The sequence below is a fragment of the Cyclopterus lumpus genome, chromosome 4 (genome assembly GCF_009769545.1).
Source record: "Cyclopterus lumpus isolate fCycLum1 chromosome 4, fCycLum1.pri, whole genome shotgun sequence".
In the NCBI taxonomy this organism is placed as follows: Eukaryota; Metazoa; Chordata; class Actinopteri; order Perciformes; family Cyclopteridae; genus Cyclopterus; species Cyclopterus lumpus.
Genome location: NC_046969.1, coordinates 16033006 through 16053586, shown reverse-complemented (window position 1 = coordinate 16053586; position 20581 = coordinate 16033006). Strand labels below are relative to the sequence as shown.

The 20581-nt window shown below is 43.7% G+C and overlaps 1 protein-coding gene across 1 annotated transcript in view; it reads left to right on the top strand.

The window, feature by feature from the left end:
* The window catches only part of LOC117729621 (ephrin type-B receptor 3-like), a 54510-nt gene extending 34897 nt beyond the window's left edge, over positions 1–19613 (top strand). Inside the window, 17 exon segments of the mRNA XM_034530884.1 lie at positions 2271–2426; positions 3499–3834; positions 6043–6167; positions 6783–6949; positions 7006–7024; positions 7509–7594; positions 9065–9117; positions 9383–9505; positions 11540–11787; positions 12346–12474; positions 12476–12502; positions 12504–12543; positions 12546–12562; positions 13407–13556; positions 13996–14195; positions 17176–17331; positions 19503–19613. Of these exon segments, the coding sequence (XP_034386775.1) occupies positions 2271–2426; positions 3499–3834; positions 6043–6167; positions 6783–6949; positions 7006–7024; positions 7509–7594; positions 9065–9117; positions 9383–9505; positions 11540–11787; positions 12346–12474; positions 12476–12502; positions 12504–12543; positions 12546–12562; positions 13407–13556; positions 13996–14195; positions 17176–17331; positions 19503–19611 (2141 nt within the window). The 3' untranslated portion in view covers positions 19612–19613.
* The last annotated feature ends 968 nt before the right edge of the window (positions 19614–20581 follow it).

The following is a 20581-nucleotide window of genomic DNA, read 5'->3' as shown; positions in this document are numbered from 1 at the left end:
CAGCGAGAGCGTAGTAAATCTAAAGCATGGTGTATGTGGTTAAAAACTCATTTGTTTGCTCCTGGCAGCTCAAGGTTAAAGCCCTGGCGACTGGGTCCTGATAAAACATACTCTAATCAAGCTTCAGTGGAGACCACAAGGGATAAATCTACCTTTCTTCTTCTCTTCTCCTTTCACCTCTCCTCAGGTCCACTCTCTTTTCCAAACCCATTTCTCATCAACCTTTCGCCATGACTCCTCCGTTCTCTGCTTTTCTGTCCTCATGCCAACATGCAGCTTTCTCCACTTTCTCCACTCTCTCTGTAGTATTTTCTCTCCTTCTCTCGTTCCTTCTCAATCGGAAGGCTCTCATTAATACGCCACACGAGTTACAGTATGAGCCTTTATACTTGTTTGCTGCAGATTCTGCACCCCCAATATTCTTGACTTTTCTCGTCATGCATTTCAGCATATATTTTAATCAGTTCCTTAAGCTCAATGTTCTGCATGAACATAGAGCTTAGGATAAGACACAGGGGAATGGGGAAAGAGGGAGGCTGCAGAATTAGCATCTTCTATGCCTCCACCTCTTCCACCTCTCCTTCTCTTTTCCTATAGCCCATGTCTCTCTTTCTTCCTCATTCTTGAGCTGTTTTTCTAAGGGGAAAATTGATGAAAGGAAGAGGATGACCCCTTTAATCACTAGAAGTTATTGATCAGCACTTTCTCCCCTTCCTCAAAAAAAAAGCTAATTTTAATAGGGCTGCTCCATCAAAATCTTTCATTAGTCCAACATGTTCAAAAACTCTCACACTCTCTTCCCTTGGGAGTTGATAAATTGCTGGTAGTTTACTTTGGGTGAACTTAAATGAACTTACATGGGTCATGATGATAGGAAATCTGAGAAGTTGTTCCCCCACCTGGTAAAACTCGAGGTTGTTTCTTATCTGTTTATCAAGCAGTATTTCCTGTTAGCTAGTGGTGTGGATAACTCTGATTAATGGTGGAAGAACAAATACACTCAGTGCTAATGTACACGGTGCAGTTAACTCGTGGTGTTGTGCTAATATTGAACTTAGAAAAAGAAAAAAAACGGCAAACGTGGAAACAGAAGTAAAGCAGGAAGTTGTCTGCTGTAGATTTGACCTCCAACCTTGCTTGTTTTCAACAGAGACCGTAAAACGAACGCAGGAGCTATGGCGATGATTATCATTCAGAGGGACAAACATCACAGTGTGTCCTTGACATTGACGAGCTAACGCACTAGTGGGTCAGCTAATCAACTGGCCTCTGTAAACTTTGCCTGTCTTACCTGCTATCGTCTTTCTTTATTAAGCGCTGCGGCAAACTCATTCATCTTTTAATGAGACAGTTTATCAAAGATATGGAGCCTGCCAAAGTCGCCGCTGTCTGTGTTTCCCTCCACGTCTGCAACTTATCACCTGAGTTATAAACTTCCAAATAGCGGCTATAAATGGAGAAAGGGCATTCACAAAGGTCAGCAGAGTTTTCATCTGATTAGTTTAGGTAAAAGTATAGTGAAGTTCATTTTGTGTAGGTCTGAGAAGGGAGATTTTAAAGACAGAATGATGCAGACAAAAGTCTTAAAACTGAGTAAATTGAAGTGAATTGAGGCCTGGACGGTGTGTGTGAACAGACATGTATCTTTATAGAGTTGAAGCCAAACCCATGTTTGTGTACAACTCTGCATGTGTGCCTCTTTCATTCTCTGTGTTCATGTGTATATATGTATTTCATAACTGACTGAATTCAAATGAAAGCACCATGCCAGCAGTTTGGCTCTGAGGGTCGTGTGTGTAATTTCGGATGACAGTCTCATCGTGTGAGCATGGGTTTAAGCAAACAGCGACATGCTGCTCAAAACCCCCTCTCCATTCTTTTCCCACTACAGTTTGCCATAGATGCACTCTCTATCCCAGGAAAAAGGGACATTTGGGTTTGAGGGGTAAAAAACAAACAAATCAGGTCCATGTGCACACATGTGTACATAAACAAACACATACTAAACACATCAAGAAAGTGGGTTTAGTCATTTATACCAGTGAGCTGGAACAGTGGAATGTTCCACTGTAGTGTAGATGGTACATCATGTTGTGGATGCTTGCATACTAAAGCTTAGAATGTGTGAAAGTAAAATGTATTATTTGGGCCTACTACCCATTTGGAAAATATGACCCACACCGTTTTGTGTTGGCTGAAATTGTTATATACAATCTTCACTCTCACTTATTTACTTAATCAACTTGTTTTCCTTTTTTTTCGTACATCAGCTTGCAGCCCTGGCACCTTCAAGTCCAAACAAGGAGACGGCTTCTGCTTGCCCTGTCCAGCCAACAGCCGTGCCAGCTCAGGAGCCTCCAGTATTTGCTCCTGTAGAAACGGTTACTACCGCTCAGACACCGATTCTCCCGACTCCCCCTGTACCAGTAAGTAAAGGCTGCTTTGACCGGATGGCAATGCAGGTATGGCAACAAATGTATTGTTTGCCATAAAACAAAATGATTGATAGTGTCGTAAATATTCTCCCACACTTCCCTCTCTGAATTATGCTCTCATTGGCTAATAAAATCCCTCAGGAGTAGGTTCCCACCACGCCACATCAATGGCAAACAAGTCTGGTTGATTTCCCAACGTTATCCTAAATGTTATCATCCAACTCCTGCCCTGTCTAAGTCTATCTGTTCACATTGCTGCCATCCTTTTACAGACAGACAGTGGAGGATTTGTTCTTGAAGCAGTGCCTTCGTTAATAGCAACATGTAGGAACTAATTCATTCGCTGGTGAAGAGAGAAGAAGACACTTTTTTCTGTTGCTTGGGTTGGGGGCTGATTCTCCCACAGTGTAGTGAGAGATAAGGCTACAGTAATTGGATAAGAAATGCCAAGGCTCTGCCAATAGTTTGTCTCCCTCATTCCCCCCAGCACTTCACACACAGACACACACTGGAAATGAGCATGCAATTTAAATTTTAACTCCTCTTTTTTTATTCTTTGGGGGGATAACTGCTGGAAGAAACGTATTGTTATGTGGAAGAAAACAGAAAGTCCTAGTTAATGCATGACAAATGTACTAATACCGCAGCACAAGGAGCATTCTTTGGTCATGAATTGTATTAAAACAGTTCTATTTGACAACTGAAAGTATTTTATATGCACTCTTTGTTTTTAATATAATTAATATATTATTATTTTTATGTTTTTATGGAATGATTTTATTTGCCTTTTTGTAATTTTATGTACCTGTAAAGCACTTTGAATTGCCTTCTGTACGAATTGTGCTATAATAAATAAACTTGTCTTGCCCATTGATAGCAGCTATGGAATAATGCATGTGTATAATGATACGTAAACTTTGTTTTGCAATATGAATCTCTGTCTATTCCTATGCCTCTGTACTGTCACCAAGACACATTTTGTAACACCTAGTGTGCATGAAGATTGAATTCACGCTGATTACAAACCTATGGCCCTCATCTCATTCACACTTCTCTTGCGCAGCTGTTCCTTCTGCACCACGGAGTGTCATCTCCAGCGTGAACGAAACCTCACTAGTGCTGGAATGGAGCGACCCGCGTGACTTGGGTGGCCGTGAAGACATCTTCTACAACGTCATCTGCAAGAAGTGCCTGCCTGAGCGGGGAATGTGCTCGCGGTGTGACGACAATGTCGACATCTCGCCACGACACCTGGGCCTGACCCAGCGCCGCGTGGCCGTCCGTAATCTACAAGCCCACACGCAGTACAGCTTTGAGATCCAGGCGGTCAACGGTGTTTCCAACAAAAGCCCTTACACACCTCTGTTCTCTGCAGTGAACATCACCACAAATCAGGCTGGTAGGTGCCGCTGCAGCCCCTTGTCTTGCCTGTCAAAGATCAATATTGAACTTGTGGGCACTGCCAAAGGCTTGAAAAAGATGCAAGACAATGTCAGAGTATGTGTTCTGCTCTTAAGAAGTAGAGATCAATTTATTGTATGCATGTAGGAGTGTGTTACATATTTTCCCTTTGAACAGGGATTGAGAAGGAAGACAATCTTCTGAATGAGCTTAGAAAGGGACCTTTTTCACACGCCCACAGCATGCTCTGTACTAACACCACTGCAAATAGCAATAGCGAGGCAGTCTGCATTCAAAGTGTTGAACCCTCAGTGTTCTAGCTGCCCACTGCTTCCGAGCCACCACTCCTCCAGCCCACAACAACAGCAGTAACTAGGCCAATGTTGCAATCAGTGCTTAGATTTAAAATATATATATATATATATATATATATAAATATATATATATATATATATATATATATTTATGCATATACATGCAAATCACTAGGGTCGTAATGATAAGCTATTGCTTGTGTCACTTATATCAACAATATGTACAATCTAATTAATTAGTTAATGATCTGGCATTAAAAAAAGGTAGATATAGCTGGTAAGAGGGAAGGTATATTATTTTTGTAAATACTCAATATAATTTAGCAATTTCAGTTGGTTAAAATTACCTTAAAAAACTCTGCGCTATTGAGCTTACTCTTCCCTTTAGTTTGAGTGTGTTGGTCTCTTTGTTGAGGTTCTCACAGGGCTCTTAAATTGTGCCTTGGATGTGTTTAGTAGTTATGTTAAATTTACAATTTCTTTAGGTTTAGACAACACTAAGGATTATCTCCTTCCCCCATCATCTCTCTCTTCTCTCCACGGCCGTGTCCTTTTTCTTTTAGGAAGGCCTTCTGTTTGGGGTCTAAGACCCAAAGGCCCTACAGGGCCCCGCGTGAGGGCCTCATTGTTTTACAAGGGGTTCGGCACTGTCCTGACAGGGACCACTGTCCATCCGGGGTTGTTTGGGGTCAGTTGGGTGCAAAAAAAGAGGTGAAGGAATAGTAGGGTGCAAGAGAGCATCAACTGTGATCAGATTATCCCCTGGTGTAGTCCCAAGACCAACCCTGCATGTGCATTCACCTTTTAAGAAGCAAAATAAATACTAGGGCGGCGATAAGCCCCAGGGGCCACCTCCATGGTTACTCCATCGTCTTCTCCCGGAGGAGGGCCCCTAATCCCCTGGCTAGAGAAACCAGGGGATCTGCCTAGGAAGCATTGTCTTCTGGGGGAGAAAGGGAGACTTGGTGGGCCTTGGTGGATAGTATGGGGGAGGGAAAGGTTTAGGGCGCAGAGAGAGAGAGAGAGAAACAGAGGGATGTCTGGCCACAAACACAGGCACCAGAGGGAGAAAGGAAATGCAAGGATGAAAGAACTAAATATTGAGGATTAAAAAGCTTGAAATAAGGGAGAGGGACTAAGACTGAGAGTGGAGATGGAGGTCTGCAGTGATGAAAAAGGAAGATGAAAAGTAAAGAGCTGAAGAGGACAGGGGAAATTGAAGAATGTGATTGTGTCGGAAATAGATTGACAGTTGAGGTTATGAAACAAAAGCTGATTAGTTGGTAGACTGAGAGGAAGGAGTGCATCAGACGTACAGAACAAGCCTGAACTCAGAGAAGAGGAAAGAGAGACAGAGAGACAGACAACACTTGGCCATTAATAAGCACATGTGAACAAAGCATTAGAAGCTCAGGTGGGTGGAGTGTCAGTGTGGTTTATGCTCTTCTCTGAGTGAGAGTCCAATGCACGCATGTCTATCCTCAATAGTTTGAAGCAAAACTTCAGCAGTTTAGCATGAATGCAGTTGAATAAAAAGTGAAAACTCTACATCTGTATGTGTGCTTGCCCCCAAGCTTGCCTACAGTTGGTGTACGGTTCAGGAAACCGCATGTACCAGAGACTTATCCATCAGTTTTTCAGTTTGATTCTCTTGTCACAGGAGAATTAGACATCCCCTCTCCCTCCCCGTGGACTCGGAGGGAGAATTTGAGCAATAGTGGGGAATGGTTCTGCATACTAACTATAGGCCAAAGCTTTTCACAAAGCACACAGCCTAAGACTTTGTATATGGTCTTCTGTGGACATACAAAGGGCATAGAATTTGGAAAAAAACATAACATAGAAAATGATAACTAAAGCGAATTTTCTTGTATTTCTCTTGCCCTTTGTAGCTCCCTCTGCAGTGCCCACAGTTCACCTGATGGCGGCCACAGCGAGCACCATGAGCCTGTCCTGGCTGCCTCCAGAGAAACCCAACGGTATCATTCTGGATTATGAGATTAAGTACCATGAGAAGGTAAGCGGCAATGTAAATCAACGCCTCTAATTCAATCCAATTTCATTGACTTGCATGGTTTCTGTTTCACGTGTTTCTGTGAATGTGGAAAACAATGCCTCTGCTGATAAACACATGGTTGCAGTGAGGCAAGTGAAGCCATTTCCAATCTTAGCTTGTGTGACTGTCCTCCCATACGTATACCCCTCTTCTATCTCTCCTTCCATTTATCCATTTCTCTCCTCCCAATCATTTTCCATATTTCTTTTATGCTCTGCCCTTTTCTGAAACCCTAATACCATCTCTCCCTCTTGCCCTCCCTGTGTCCCTCTCAATCCACACATTACAAAAGTTCTGGATTTTCCAGGGGCCCAGAGAGTTGTGTCTGGATCTGCCTGAAAGAACAAAGGCACTCTGTGCATATGTGCTCTGTTTGTTGTCATGTCCTCCTCCCATTGAATTAACACAGCCGCTACAATCTGTCTCTCTCCATTCATCTCTCTCTCTCTCTCTTGCTCTTGTCTCCATGTGGTTAGATTGGTGTGTAAGAGAGGGGAGAGCATCACAGAATGGAGAACACAGGGGGCAACTCGTTGGCATTGTTTTAAATATGATTGCTTATCTTTGTCTCTGCAGGATCAGGGTGAGGCCATTGCTCATACCATGACTGCACAACGGAGCAACGCCCGCATTGAAGGTCTCAAGGCTGGTACACCATATGTGGTACAGGTCCGTGCCCGGACAGTGGCCGGTTACGGACGTTACAGCAGCCCAGCCGACTTCAGCACCAACTTGCAAAGTATGTTACTCCCATACCTACTTTATTAGCCAAGAATATATTGGAAGATTTTTGGCTTAGCAGCAATACCTCTATAATAGTGCTGTGCATAAGTTTATGAACATAATGGAGGCTCAAAAGCTTATAGAGTTAGAAGCTACTATGCCTATTCATGCAAAAAGACTGAAATCCTTGTAGAGAATTTGACTTATGATTGGTGAAATCTACTCTGTGCAATCAGTCAAGGTATCAGCCTCACTTTTACTCTACATTATTTGTCTTTATTAAGCAGACAAAGAAAACTAACTAAATAGTCTATCTTGCAGTCTGCATTTATTACTCTCAGGTTGCTCTTTATTGTTCTTTAAAAAGCCATGGTTACATATGTAAGCATATCAATCTGAAGTGGGGAATGCCGTGAGAGGCGTCAAAGCTAATAATTAAAACTTACGCAGAGCACACATTGGCACAGTCTCCAAGTATATAAAGGGACTCTGTTTATTTTGTGGTGAATGTTTGTGAGGAGTCCTTCAAGTGACTACTTTTCTCTTTGACCCCTAAAGCCGACCACCAAGTCATGGCAGGAGCAACTGCCGCTCATTGTGGGATCAGCCACCGCGGCCTTCGTCTTCATCATTGCAGTTGTGGTCATCGCTATCGTCTGCCTCAGGTCAGAATATAACTCTCTTAACGCCTCTTAAAAAGTCAGAACACATAAAAGATGAGCATGTGTGCCAAAGCATGTCTACGCAGACTCGTTTACGACAGAATATGTTCAAACAGGACGTACCTTTTCTTTTTTAGATAGCTTCAAATGTCAACTTTGTTTGCTTGTCCTCCAGACCACCCCAGTAGAGTCTCAGCGGACTGCTGTGCCACCTGTGAGGCCACTGAATGCCAGATTAGCCTTCTGAATTTGTGAATAGTAAACAGCTTTTGGCCAAAATGCTACTTTGCCCACTGGACACAGCATGGTGAAGCAGCTGTTGGGCCTGATAGGTCTTTTCTCATGGCCCGGCACTCAGAATCAACTGCATTTGCCTGACCACAAAGAACCCAGATGTGGCCCTGTTTGCTGGGCCCTATTGACTGGGAAGATGGGAGCGGCTGCTCTCACCTTTCAAAAAGCCTGACGCTGCATCATCTGTTTCTAACCACACTCGTTTTATACTTATACCACTCATTTGTCAAGCAGCAAATGCAGTGCATGTGTGTGTATATAAATGTGAAAGGTTGGCACCCACCGCTAACTTGCACCCACTGAGTTCCCTCCGCAAGCCAGTTCAGGCAGCGTCTGACAAGCGTGGCATCGGTCACGCTAGACTGAATAATAATCCTCCCTTGCTACCCCACCTCTCCCTCTCGCTTTTTCGCTCTCTTCTATTTTCACACCGCTACATTGTGTGTCTCTCCCAGGGTCTTGGCTTAGCTGCTGCTCTGACTGCCACTGAAGAAAAAGAAGAAAATAGTATTAATACAAAACACAGAGCTTTGGCATATTCCCGGAACCAAATTAGAATGAGAAATAAGATGCAAATCACCATCGGGTATTATTGCCCTGGTTACTGCTTAGACAACAAAGGAAGCACATTAACATGTATTTTCAACAACCCGGCTCGCTCGCTGTCATCATCTTTGCCACTCCCCCCCACCTCCATAGAGGAAGATGAAGATACAGAAACTAAAAGAATAAAAAGAGAGAAGGGTAATGGTGAAGAATGACAGCAAGACAGAGAGAGTCCATGAGGGAGAAAAAAAGAGGAGGCAGAAACACTCAGTGTGATGTCTGTAGGGCGAGCAAGGCGAGACAGCTGAGCATGCTGTTTGAGTCTGCTTTTGTCTCGCTTGCTCATTTTTACGGGTACCAAGAGTAAATGGCTTTCACTTGCTACTTCAGACAATAGTATCATATCTTTTTTTTGTTTAGACTCATGTTCTATTCCCCAAGTATGAATATTTTTTACCACCAGTCATTGATCCAATCTTTTGTTATCTACAGTGCTGCATCGAAGTGTGGCTACATCTCTGTAGACAATATTAGGGATCGGTTTTCTCCACCCGCCTTTGTTCCTTTCCTGCATTTGCACCCTGCTGTGTGGAGCCCACGTGACTCAGTTTGTGTTTTCATCTTTCTCAACAGAAAACAGAGAAACGGTTCAGAGTCAGAGTACACAGAGAAACTGCAGCAGTACAGTAAGTCTCTTTTCCGAGATGCCCCTCCTTTTTGCATTATTCACATTCCAAAAGCATTATTTCTATACATTACTACTTAGCAATGGCGCAGCATCCTTAACCACCAAAGAATAGCTCACACATGAATTGGCTTCGAGTGCAATAATAAAGCATCAATCTGCCCTTTGGTTGATAAAGAATATGTATTCAGAACGCTACATAGTGTTTAAGTTTAGTTTGACGTCATAGATTCACTTTCCTGTTCTTGCCACTGAATCCCCTATAGTAACACCGGGAATGAAAGTCTACATTGACCCCTTCACCTATGAGGATCCCAACGAGGCTGTGCGCGAGTTTGCCAAGGAGATCGACGTCTCCTGCGTGAAGATCGAGGAGGTCATCGGCGCAGGTAACCCACCAAAGCTCCTGAGCTACAGGGGGAAGACTGCTAGTCACCTCCAGGCCATACCGTTAGAGGACTTCACACCAAGCGGTACTTTCACTCAATTCATCGCTAGCCCTCTCTTTGCTCCCCCCCTTCCCTTCCCCCCTCACCTCTCCCCACACTCGTCATCTGTTAGGAACCCCTTTCCAGTATGACAGATGTCTCCAGCACTCTGTGTCTAAAGCATCACTTGCTGCAGTGTGTCGTCTTTAAGTTTGCGTCACTCACAGTTCCAGCACCCTTAAGTTGTGTACCATGCCATGTGCGTTTATAGTAGCTGCAATGCCTTTTGTATGGTGGATTATAATTTCATCCATTTCCTTTAAACAGAGCCCAATCCTGGATTGAGGAAATAATTTCAGTTGAAATAATTGTAAAACAGCAGTCATTTCCAAATTAATACAAATTAAATTCTAATGGAATCAGATTTCGCACAATGCAAAACTACAGCCTCATACAGACATGATTTGTTCTCTAGGGGAGAAGGCAATCCTTTCCACGTGTGTGGTTTACTCTCTTATCTCTTTCAGTATTAATTACAACCTTATTGTTTTTTGAGACACTTGTTGGCCCTGTACTTCTTATACAGATTGATACTTTGTGTGTTAAAAAAGAAATATTACTATTGGAAAATTATAGAGTTTTACAAAACCCTATTACTTGGTTACTGACATACAGTTTTTATTGAAAGACCATGGGGAGAATCTGACGCTAGAGGCCATGTGTAGTAGCCTGTGGAGTGTGTTGTACAAAGCAATTCCTGTTACCAAGGAGCACGGCAAATATGTATCTTCTGCATCCCCCAGAAATATAGATATCTGTCTGCATGGGGCATAAGATATAAAAACATTTCTTGTCCAGGACTGGTAGTCTCTGACCCTGAACACCTTTTAGCATCTTGAGAAACTATCTTTTAAAAAGTGCTTCTTCCGGATAACTACATGTACCCCCTGTTTCTAGCATTATGTGGTTGTGTCCCCTCCTTTAGAATCCCTCCCCCAAATGAGATGTTGTAGATAGTATTTTTTGTATACGATATATTTTATAGTAATATCTCTGCTCAAAAGCTGCAGGACTGTGCCAATTGAGGTTGAGTTTTCTTATTATTGTATCTGAGCCAAAATGGAGGACGTTGTGATGGCAGAGATGGGAGTCCCTACTACTGCTTCTGCTACTACCATTACTACTGCTACTACTACAGCTCTTCTACTTCTGAGGCCACTACTTGAAACCAGTCGCTTCCCAGCATTCGCCTTCAAAGTGACGAACCCTCAACCCCTGTCCTTCCCTGTCCCCCTCCTTCCTCTCCCCCCTCCTCAATCCATCCCTCCATCCATCCATCCTCCATCCCTTTACCCCTCCACCCCTCCACCCACTGCAAACTCACCCCTGACTTCTCCCACATCGCTTGATTTCTCTTGTATTCTTGCACACGCTTGGTGTAGGCTCTACACGTAAAGCGTCCACAACTCCAAGAACCCTCAAGCTTCTGTCTCCACCTCTCTCCTCCTCCTGTGCCCGCTTCTCTAGTCACTCTGAAGCATAGCACCCCCCTCCCCCTACCAAATCCCCCCCCTCCCCCCTCCTCTTCTATCCCCTCAGCTATCTCCCTGCTTAGACCATTTATTTTTTTCTCACATTTTGTTCACATTTCAAATGCGTTTTTCTTCTCACATTTCGTCATTACACCTCAAACTCACCATGCTGTTTCTTTTAATCCGTAGCTTAACAGCACAACGTCATTGTATGCTCCCCCATCATCACCATCCATTGACAACTGGCCCTAGAGTCCTGGCTTATCTTGCAGTTCCCTCTGTCCCACCCGTCCTGCTACCCTTCCCTGGCTCCTTGGTTCTAACCAGTTAACTGTCCCCTCTCCCCTCTTTTCCCCCACTCTCCTCCACCTCTTCCGTCATGCCTCTCTCCCCTCCCTCCTTCTCTCTCTCTCTCTCTCCTTTTTTTGCCATTTCTCTGCCTGGCTCACGTGGGTTCTCACAGGAGAGTTTGGGGAGGTGTGTCGCGGTCGCCTCAAGCTGCCTGGGCGCCGGGAGATCATCGTAGCCATCAAGACTCTCAAAGTGGGTTACACTGACCGCCAGAGGCGAGACTTTCTGTCTGAGGCGTCCATCATGGGCCAATTCGACCATCCCAACATTATCCGTCTGGAAGGTGTGGTCACCAAGAGTCGGCCAGTGATGATTGTGACCGAGTTCATGGAGAATGGGGCGCTGGATTCTTTTCTACGGGTGAGGAAAAAAAAAGGGGCACATGCAAACACTTTATATACAAGAATAGCTCTAATAATAGCTTCTCCTTATAAAACATGTGTCTGGGATTTTATCAATAATGCAACACTATCTGGCAAATAAGCCCATCCAAGTCTGTTTTTAATTATCTCACTTTCTTTTTCGAGACATGAAAGGTCTTTTTAAGCACTGCTACCGAGCCTGAAATGGTTATCTGACATATTGCGCTTTCAGGCGATTGGTGACATTTACAAAGAGCTCAGTCTCCAATGTATCACTACCTCAAAGTCACATCATACACTGTCTGCCAGAGAAAGGGTAAGGAAGGAACTGAGGATGGATAGGTAGCAAAGAGAGACGTTACAGTGTGAAGTGATAGGAGATGGAAATTGCAGGAAAGAGGGCATATGCAAAGAAAGTACTATAAGAGAGATTGAAAAAAAGAAAGATAGGTAGGACAAATAAAGGTAAAAGTGAGGCAAGCATATATTGCTTTGAATATGCAACCTTGATCTCGTATCCAATCTATCCTTGCTGTTCCCTCTCTTCCTATGCCAGCTCAACGATGGGCAGTTCACAGTGATCCAGCTGGTCGGCATGCTGCGTGGTATCGCAGCAGGCATGAAGTACCTCTCAGACATGACTACGTGCACCAGAGACCTGGCTGCCCGTAACATCTTGGTCAACCAGTAATCTAGTGTGTAAGGTGTCTGACCTTCGGCCTATCTCGTTTCCTCGAGGATGACCCTACAGACCCACCTATACCAGCTCCCTGGTGAGTCGGAGTGATGTGTCTGTGTGTGTGCTTGAGTTTGTGTATTCATGTTTTGGAATCAATGTTTAAAGGTGCTACGTGTACTGTTTTAACATCAATATATCGCCAATTAAGTTAATGTTAGCACACATTTATCCACAGCATTGTCAAGTATGAGCATATTAAAAAAATAGATGTGTCAAGTCTGTTCCCACATGACCTAACCATTATGGTAGAAAGGGAGGTTTTATTTCTTCTCACTGTGGATGGCAGGTGAAAGTGGGAAAAATAAGAGCAGTCAAAAAAATGCAGCTGAAGGACTGTTAATCGCTGTATTCATGACATTTTGGAGTCACAATAGTCCCTCCACTTTGATGCCTCGATACCTTTTTTTGCTTGTACATGGTGCTGTGTTGTTTCTACAGAAGCTGCAGCAGCTTTACAGACATTTTGCAATATCCATAACCGACATATCACTAGCATGTCTATGAATGGTTGATTCTTGCTCCTATACTCACATGACATAACGTGTAAAATTCGCAAAGCAGGGTAGCCGACATGGGATAAGGCTAGTTAGTCGGAGAGATATATGAACGGATTCTACGTTGGTGATATATTGAAAAATACAGTTTGGAGCACATTAAATATTATTCTAGCTTCACATGTTTGTACATATCATTCTCTGTTAACCTTGTTCGTACATGGTGTTTGGGTTGTACAGCATGTATCCATGTGTTGTGCATCAACATTTCCCTTAGACTGTGTTTTTCTCACCCTCTCTCTCCCTTTTGTATGTGTGTGATTCCGTGTTTGTGATCCATCCCTCCAGTATTTCATGCTCACCTACTCATTCGCATATCCACAGGGAGGGAAGATACCCATTCGCTGGACGGCTCCCGAGGCGATTGCCTACAGGAAGTTCACCTCGGCCAGTGATGTGTGGAGCTACGGCATTGTCATGTGGGAAGTGATGTCGTATGGCGAACGGCCGTACTGGGACATGAGCAATCAAGATGTAAGCTGATACAAGGATATTTTTCCATAACGTGACATGTCCATAATATGTTAAATGACAATTTTATATTAATAATTTCCAAGAAATGCTATTCGTTTGAAATATTCAGCATAAACAATAGCATTTTGCTCTAGAAGATATAAATGCATGTTAAAAATGTTTTCAACCATTTCAGTCCAAAAGCCATTCTCTCATTGCATAACATCCACAACTACTACCTACAACTAATCTTTCTCTGTCCCTTATTTCTACGCATTCCCTCAAGCATGTTTCCCTGTTTATCTCTGACTCGGACTGCATCATTTCTCTCATTCATCCTCTTCTGTCCTCCCTCACTTGCTATTTCCATCGACCCATCTCTCTCATTGTGTTCCGTCCTGCCTTTACACCGTACTCTGTGATTAGAAGTGATTGAGATTTCTCTGTCGTCCTTCCTCAGGTGATAAATGCCGTGGAGCAGGACTATCGACTGCCCCCACCCATGGACTGCCCCACAGCCCTGCACCAGCTCATGTTGGACTGCTGGGTCAAAGAGAGGAACCTGCGACCCAAATTCACTCAGATTGTGGCCACACTGGACAAGCTTATCCGTAATGCTGCCAGCCTCAAGGTGCTCACCAACAGCACACAGTGCACTGGGTAAGTTGTAATATGATTCTGATGCAAAAACAGTACGTGGGTCACATTAGGTTCATTATCAGTAAAGCCCTGTCAAGATAAGCTTTCATGCAAATGTCGTATCTTGTGTATATGCTCAGTGGAGCTGGTAATTATAGAAATTGACTAGTTTCTCTGGATGAGTTTTAGTAAGTGGATTAGTGATCTTCGTAAAGGGTAATAATGTCACATATGGTCATCGCATAATAGATATTATTGCTGATTGCTTTCTAAAAGTCTTCTATGCTTTTTTTAGGTCATATGTTGAGGGGACCTGCTGACTCTTGTGATAGATTTACAGTAATAGGTCATTAGTTATTGAATGAAGTCACTTGACTTTTCAGCCATGAGAGTACTGCTAGAAGCAATTTAATTTGCACCTGAGCCAGAGCCACGCGATAATGATTTCATTGTGCAAATATTTCTTATCCAAGTTAATATGGGTACGTGAGTCACTCCGACTCAGCTGTAACAATCTTTTAACTTGTATAAAGTACAGATTTCTTCCCATACAACTCTTTAATTCTCACAAATGCAGCCTGGGCCATTATGCAAATCCAAATTAACATTGCTCAATACAGCCCTTAAAGCAACTCATCTGCCAACTGGGAGCTTAATCAATGATGTCACATCTACATTTAGCTGCACAACCTTCCTCCGCAACCTGTTTCCTGGAAATAATTTGAAGGAAAGAAGGTGCTGGAGTTGGAGTGATAGGGAGGGGGATGACCTACCTATCTGTCCCTGCATCAGGGTCTTTCTGTCTTGAGGGAGGGCCGCAGACAATCCTGGTTTAGGCTCATGGGGGACACCAGGGTCTCGGTTGGCCACCATAGTGACGTTCTTAGAAGATTAAGCTTGCGGTTAATTAGCTCGATTAAGGCGATGCAAAAAGGACGGGAGCTCCTTTTAATTAGCCACTAACGAGATTTTAAACGGGCCAGCGGAGGGGTGGCCTCCTGCCGACAAAGCTAACAAGGGAGGAGTGAGAGATGATGCCGCCATCCTGGTCGCCATTTAAGGGTGGATTAGGGGTTAGCTAACACTGTCTGGGATAAAAGTCCTTAGGTTGTGTGCATTATGTGCACTTAACAGTGCCTGCATTTTGCATTGTAGAGTAAAGTGTATAGTGGAATGAGCAGCAGAGGTTTGGTGATGCTAAGCTTCCTGCACCATCTGTGCTTACTTTCTACTGTTGAGTCTATGTTGTAAATGCGTTTACATTCCCAACCATTGACCTTGAATTTAGGCTTGGCCCGTAACTATCTCACTAGCTAGCGAACAATATGACCTAACGTCTCTGCTGTGTGTCTGTGTTTCTGCTTGTGGCTCACATGTGGCCAGCAACGGTCTGGACCCCTTTGAAGCCAACTTTAGAGAAGGAGGACTAACAATACTCTATTAAGAGAAGCCATGGTCTGGCGTTAACAACAGCCTGAGGGGCTCCGAAGCACAAGCCTTATTAAAAATCCCTCCATCTACACCACTCAATGGAGCCTCTGTATCACTGTTATTAACTCCCCCTCCATGCCTTTTCTCTTTTCTCTTTTCTCCCTCTTTCTCTCTCCATTCCTCTTTTAATTGTTAATGATTCTAATGCCATCAAAAAGGATGACAGGGATCAACAGAGCAGAGAGGAGGGGAAACAGTGGTGCTCTTTCTTTTTGCCTGCTCCCTCATCTGTTTCTCCTCCCTCTGCTCACCACACCTCCCTGTCTCTCCCTCACCCTCCACCTTCCTCTCCTCTCTTGTTTATCCGCTCCACTTCTCTCTGAGTTGTAGCACAGTTTTATTAAAACTCCCAAGGTGGCCTCTCTATCTACAGCATTGATCAACTCAGGGTTACTTTCTTTCTTTAAAAAGGCCCTTTAGGGCTGTCAACAGGTGTGCAGTATCATGCAAAACACACTCCAACACATTTTTTTAGGAATACACACATGAAGGTTTGTGAGTAACTCCTTCCATTATTGCCAGTGTACATGAGTCAGTCCTCCCATGCAATCACACAAACACGTAAACGACATCTGTGTTTACATTCCACAGATATCATGAAGCATTTTCCCAAAATGTCTTTCTACCTTTGTGGGATTATTAAACACGTTTGTCTGGCCAACCTCGGATGAAGTTACTGTAAGAACGTATGCTTATACGTTCAAACACACCCTCAGACAATGAACATTAAGCATACGACTTATAACTTACGAGTTAAACTAGTTCATACAGAGAGACCAAATCTGGTTTGAGTTGACACATGGAATTCAAACTTCCCAGATCAGATTTAAACCACACTTGCATGTGGTTTGAAAGTGCAACTCAGTACAAACGCTCAGATTGAATTTCAAGTGGGATTCTTTTCTGTTATGTCAGTCCCCATGCAACACAGTGACATCTCACTAACACAAGACAAACAAGGGCCAACAAACAAGAAGAGAGATATCCAGATATGTCTAGGGAAACGTGGCACATTCTCACATCACTGATGCTGCCAGATAAATGCGTTCTTGATCGAGTAAAATGTCCACCCGGTTACTATGACACCTGTTGTTGTAGTAACTATACCACACGATTATAGTTTCCCAACATGAAATCTGATCTGGTTCCTTGTAACATTTCAATGTGTGTAATCATAATTCAAGGCCAGATTTGACATGCTATATGAACACACAGCACCTTGCCTCACCAGCTTCAGCGCAAGCATCCACCACCACCCGCAACCCAAGCCTCCAGCCAGTCTCTCCACAGTCATAAAAGTGACCCCCCCACTCACCCCCCTGCACACAACTCCTAACATGTGGAGGAGAGGAGGAGCGAGGAGAAGAGGGGGAGAAATGGAGAGGTGGCGCTCAGTGGGGGGCGTTTGGGGGTGAGGTTGGCCCGGTAGAGGCAGTAGAGTGACGACCTTAACCCTCTCTCTCTCTCTGTTTCTCTTTCTCTCTCCTCCCTCCCCCACTCCCCAATGTAGGGTATCCCAGCCCTTGCTTGACCGCTGTGTGCCAGACTATACCACTTTTACCACTGTGGGGGACTGGCTGGATGCCATCAAGATGAGCCGCTACCGTGACAACTTCGTCAATGCCGGATTTGCTTCCTTTGACCTGGTGGCCCAGATGACAGCAGAGTGAGTGGAGAGGAAGTGGACACAGCTCATCAGGCCTACATTGATAGACTGTGCTGAGTTTGAAAGCCAAATTAGCGTTACACAGATTGACCTTAAAGACATAAAAATAGTCTCATGGCTAAATTGAACATGATACAATGTGGAAAAGAGCTTGATTTAATAGTAACGGATGTAAAAATTAAAGCACAATGTATTTTTGATACGTTCATCTGATATTTCAGATATGTATTCAGTGTGCCACAAATATAAATCATACCTTGAGGACATACTGTATCATGCCATCTACAGTTATGCGTTCCAGCATTTGTGTAGACAAAACAACAGGTTTTTTTTAAGGAAAATGGGAGATTTACTGGCAATATAACTTGATAAGAGATACAAAAGAGAGATCATGCAGTACAAAACATTAAAACACAAGATCCTCGATGCGTTTCCTATAGGTAGTTAATCAATCAGGATAGGTTTGCTGTAGAGTGGGAAGGATTATGTAATTATAAGGGGGCTAATAACAACCACCTGGCCCAGAAGCGTAGACACAATTGACAGATTCCCAATTTATCAGTGTAGAACAATTTTTCAGCAAGCACTCATTGCTGCTTCCCTAACTACGATCTCCAGTTGACCTTGATGATCATCCACCTTCTGCTGTGTTTACTAACAGGAAATGATGTAATGGAAGTCATGGAAATTGGAGGCCAGTGATGATCAAATAAATGAATTAGGATTATAATGATAAATAAATTATCCTCATTAGCTGCATAATAGGCAATGGAGGTGGGGGTAATTTGTTTCAATTTGGCCAGGCTGACAGGTGTGGTGTACTGTGGCTCTCTGTTGCCCCTAATGGCCAGTAATTCCTCTAATGGTTCCCATTTATTATCATTTCATCCTCCATCGCTGTAACGATGGGGGTGGCGAAATATGAAAACCCCGCAAAAAACATAATTTATTGTGTGAAAGTACGGTGATGCACCCTTATTTTTCTTTGGAGAGGATGGATTTGCAGTCTGGATTTGTGTCTGTGAGCACAGTGCTGTGTGTGTGTGTGTGTGTGTGTGTGTGTGTGTGTGTGTGTGTGTGTGTGTGTGTGTGTGCGCGCGTCTACGTGTGTGTGTGTGTAGGTGTGTGTGTGTGTGTGTGTGTGTGCGTGTACATGTGTGTAGGTGTGTGTGTGTGTAGGTGTGTGTGTGTGTGTGCGTGTGTGTGCGTGTACGTGTGTGTGTGTGTGTGTGTGTGTGTGTGTGTGTGTGTGCGTGTGTAGGTGTGTGTGTGTCTGTGACGCAGACTGTGGCAGAGCCCCAACAGTTAGCTAATCGCTGCCTCAGACGCCGTCCGCTCTCTCCTCCTCTATTGACTGGGGAAATCAAACATGCGAGCGGAAAAGAGAGGTTCTTGTGATATAATTGTACAGCGTTAAACCAACATGGCCATGATGATTAGATTATGCTGACTGACTAATGACGGCCAAAGCAGGTGCACTCTCCCAGGCCTTTTCTTCCAGGGTGTAGTAATGTCAACATTTCACATTTTCCCACTGCACCTTCAGCTTACTCTAAAGATTACAACATAGCTGCTGTGAGCCCTCGGCAACAAGACTAATTTACACTTTCCAGTCTTATTTGCTGTAGTTTTTCCTGGATATTTTTGAGCACTGAGGAAAGTGGTTTGCAACAGTGGCTGAGCTAAAGCTGATTTACTGACACATAAACCCAATCCATGTATGAATGACAGGCCCCTAACTAGTAATCGGTTTGGTATCTTACAAAAAAGATCTTCCATTTCTTAGCTAAGTGGCCGGCTGTGTGGACTCTGTGAAGCCCACCAGCTGCCAAACAGTAGCAAAGTTTGCTCTATAATCATTAACTATCGCATTATGGCTCTTTCACTCTCCTCCTCTTGCCCACCTGCCATGCAACATAATTATGTTGCATTAAGACCAACATTCATTATAGCTGGATGAGTGTCCCCATTTTGTTGACATACCCTCTGGATGCTATTTTATGGGTGATGGCCAAGGTGCTGCCCCTGTTCACACCTGGCTGAGCTTGTGTTTACTTCTGGGTGAAAAGTGAAATTTGCACTTCAGCTTTGAACATGTGATGTTTGTCTACTTTTATTATTTTATTCTTTATGACTCAGCCACCTGTTTTTATTTTCTTCTCTCTCCACAGAGACTTGCTGCGGATAGGTGTAACGCTGGCCGGCCATCAGAAGAAGATTCTCGGTAGCATTCAGGACATGAGACTACAGATGAACCAAACACTTCCTGTCCAGGTTTGAGCGACAGGACAAAAAGACCGATGCAGTCGAAGGACAGACAGACAGGAAAAGGGGGGAGGAACTGTGCCAGAGAGAGCCATTGGAAAACCCTAGCTGCCTGACCCATCTCTGCCAATTAGACGCTATGAAACTGGCTTGCAGTGCCTCTGACAATTTTTGTTCTCGTTATTTCACTACCACTTCCATTTCCTGTTCCTGCTTTTTTTTAATTTTTTATTCCTCATTGTTTCTTTTTGCATCCAATCAGAATTTGTGTGTTTTTGAAAGAGGAGCAAGAGTTACCCCCCTTATATTCCATGCGTGCCTCACCAGCTCTGGTGTGGGTTGACGTTTGCATGCATGTGTGTTTTAGTGAGGTCGGCCTTAGCCCTGTAACTGAAGTGTCACACTCTGATCCTCACTCGAGAGCCCCTCCCTGTGACCTCTCAACCCAGTTTTGATGGACGTAATACATAGTAAAGAATGAATGCCCTGGTATTAAAAAAAGTGAACTAAAGGTTCACAAAAAGACAAACAAAAAGCAGAGGTGTTTCGGACCCACAGGAGATCGAGGACAATTTTTCCCCTGATAGAAGTTGTTTTACTGTGCACGTGTGTGTCATTCTCCATCTTCATATTGAAGGTGTGTAGCGTTAAAGGGCACTTGCTGGAGAAGGGTGAGGTGGTGGAAGAGGATATAGGATAGACTGAGATCAAAGGTCAAGAAGATGATAGGGGTCAAATAGGTCAAAGGAGGGCAGTCACATTTTTGGACACTTGTTTTGGCTGCTGAATCCTCAAAAGGTCACCAGATGACCTCTTCACCCTGACCTGAAGGGACTCAGGATAGCTCCAGAGCTTGGGATCACCTGCTTATCAAGTGTGTTTTTACAGATACAATGTTTTTATTTTTGTTTGTCCACACACCTTTTTTTCTTTTTCTTTTTGGCTTTCTTACACATTTTTGGGAGATTTGTGGTTTCAAAATGGC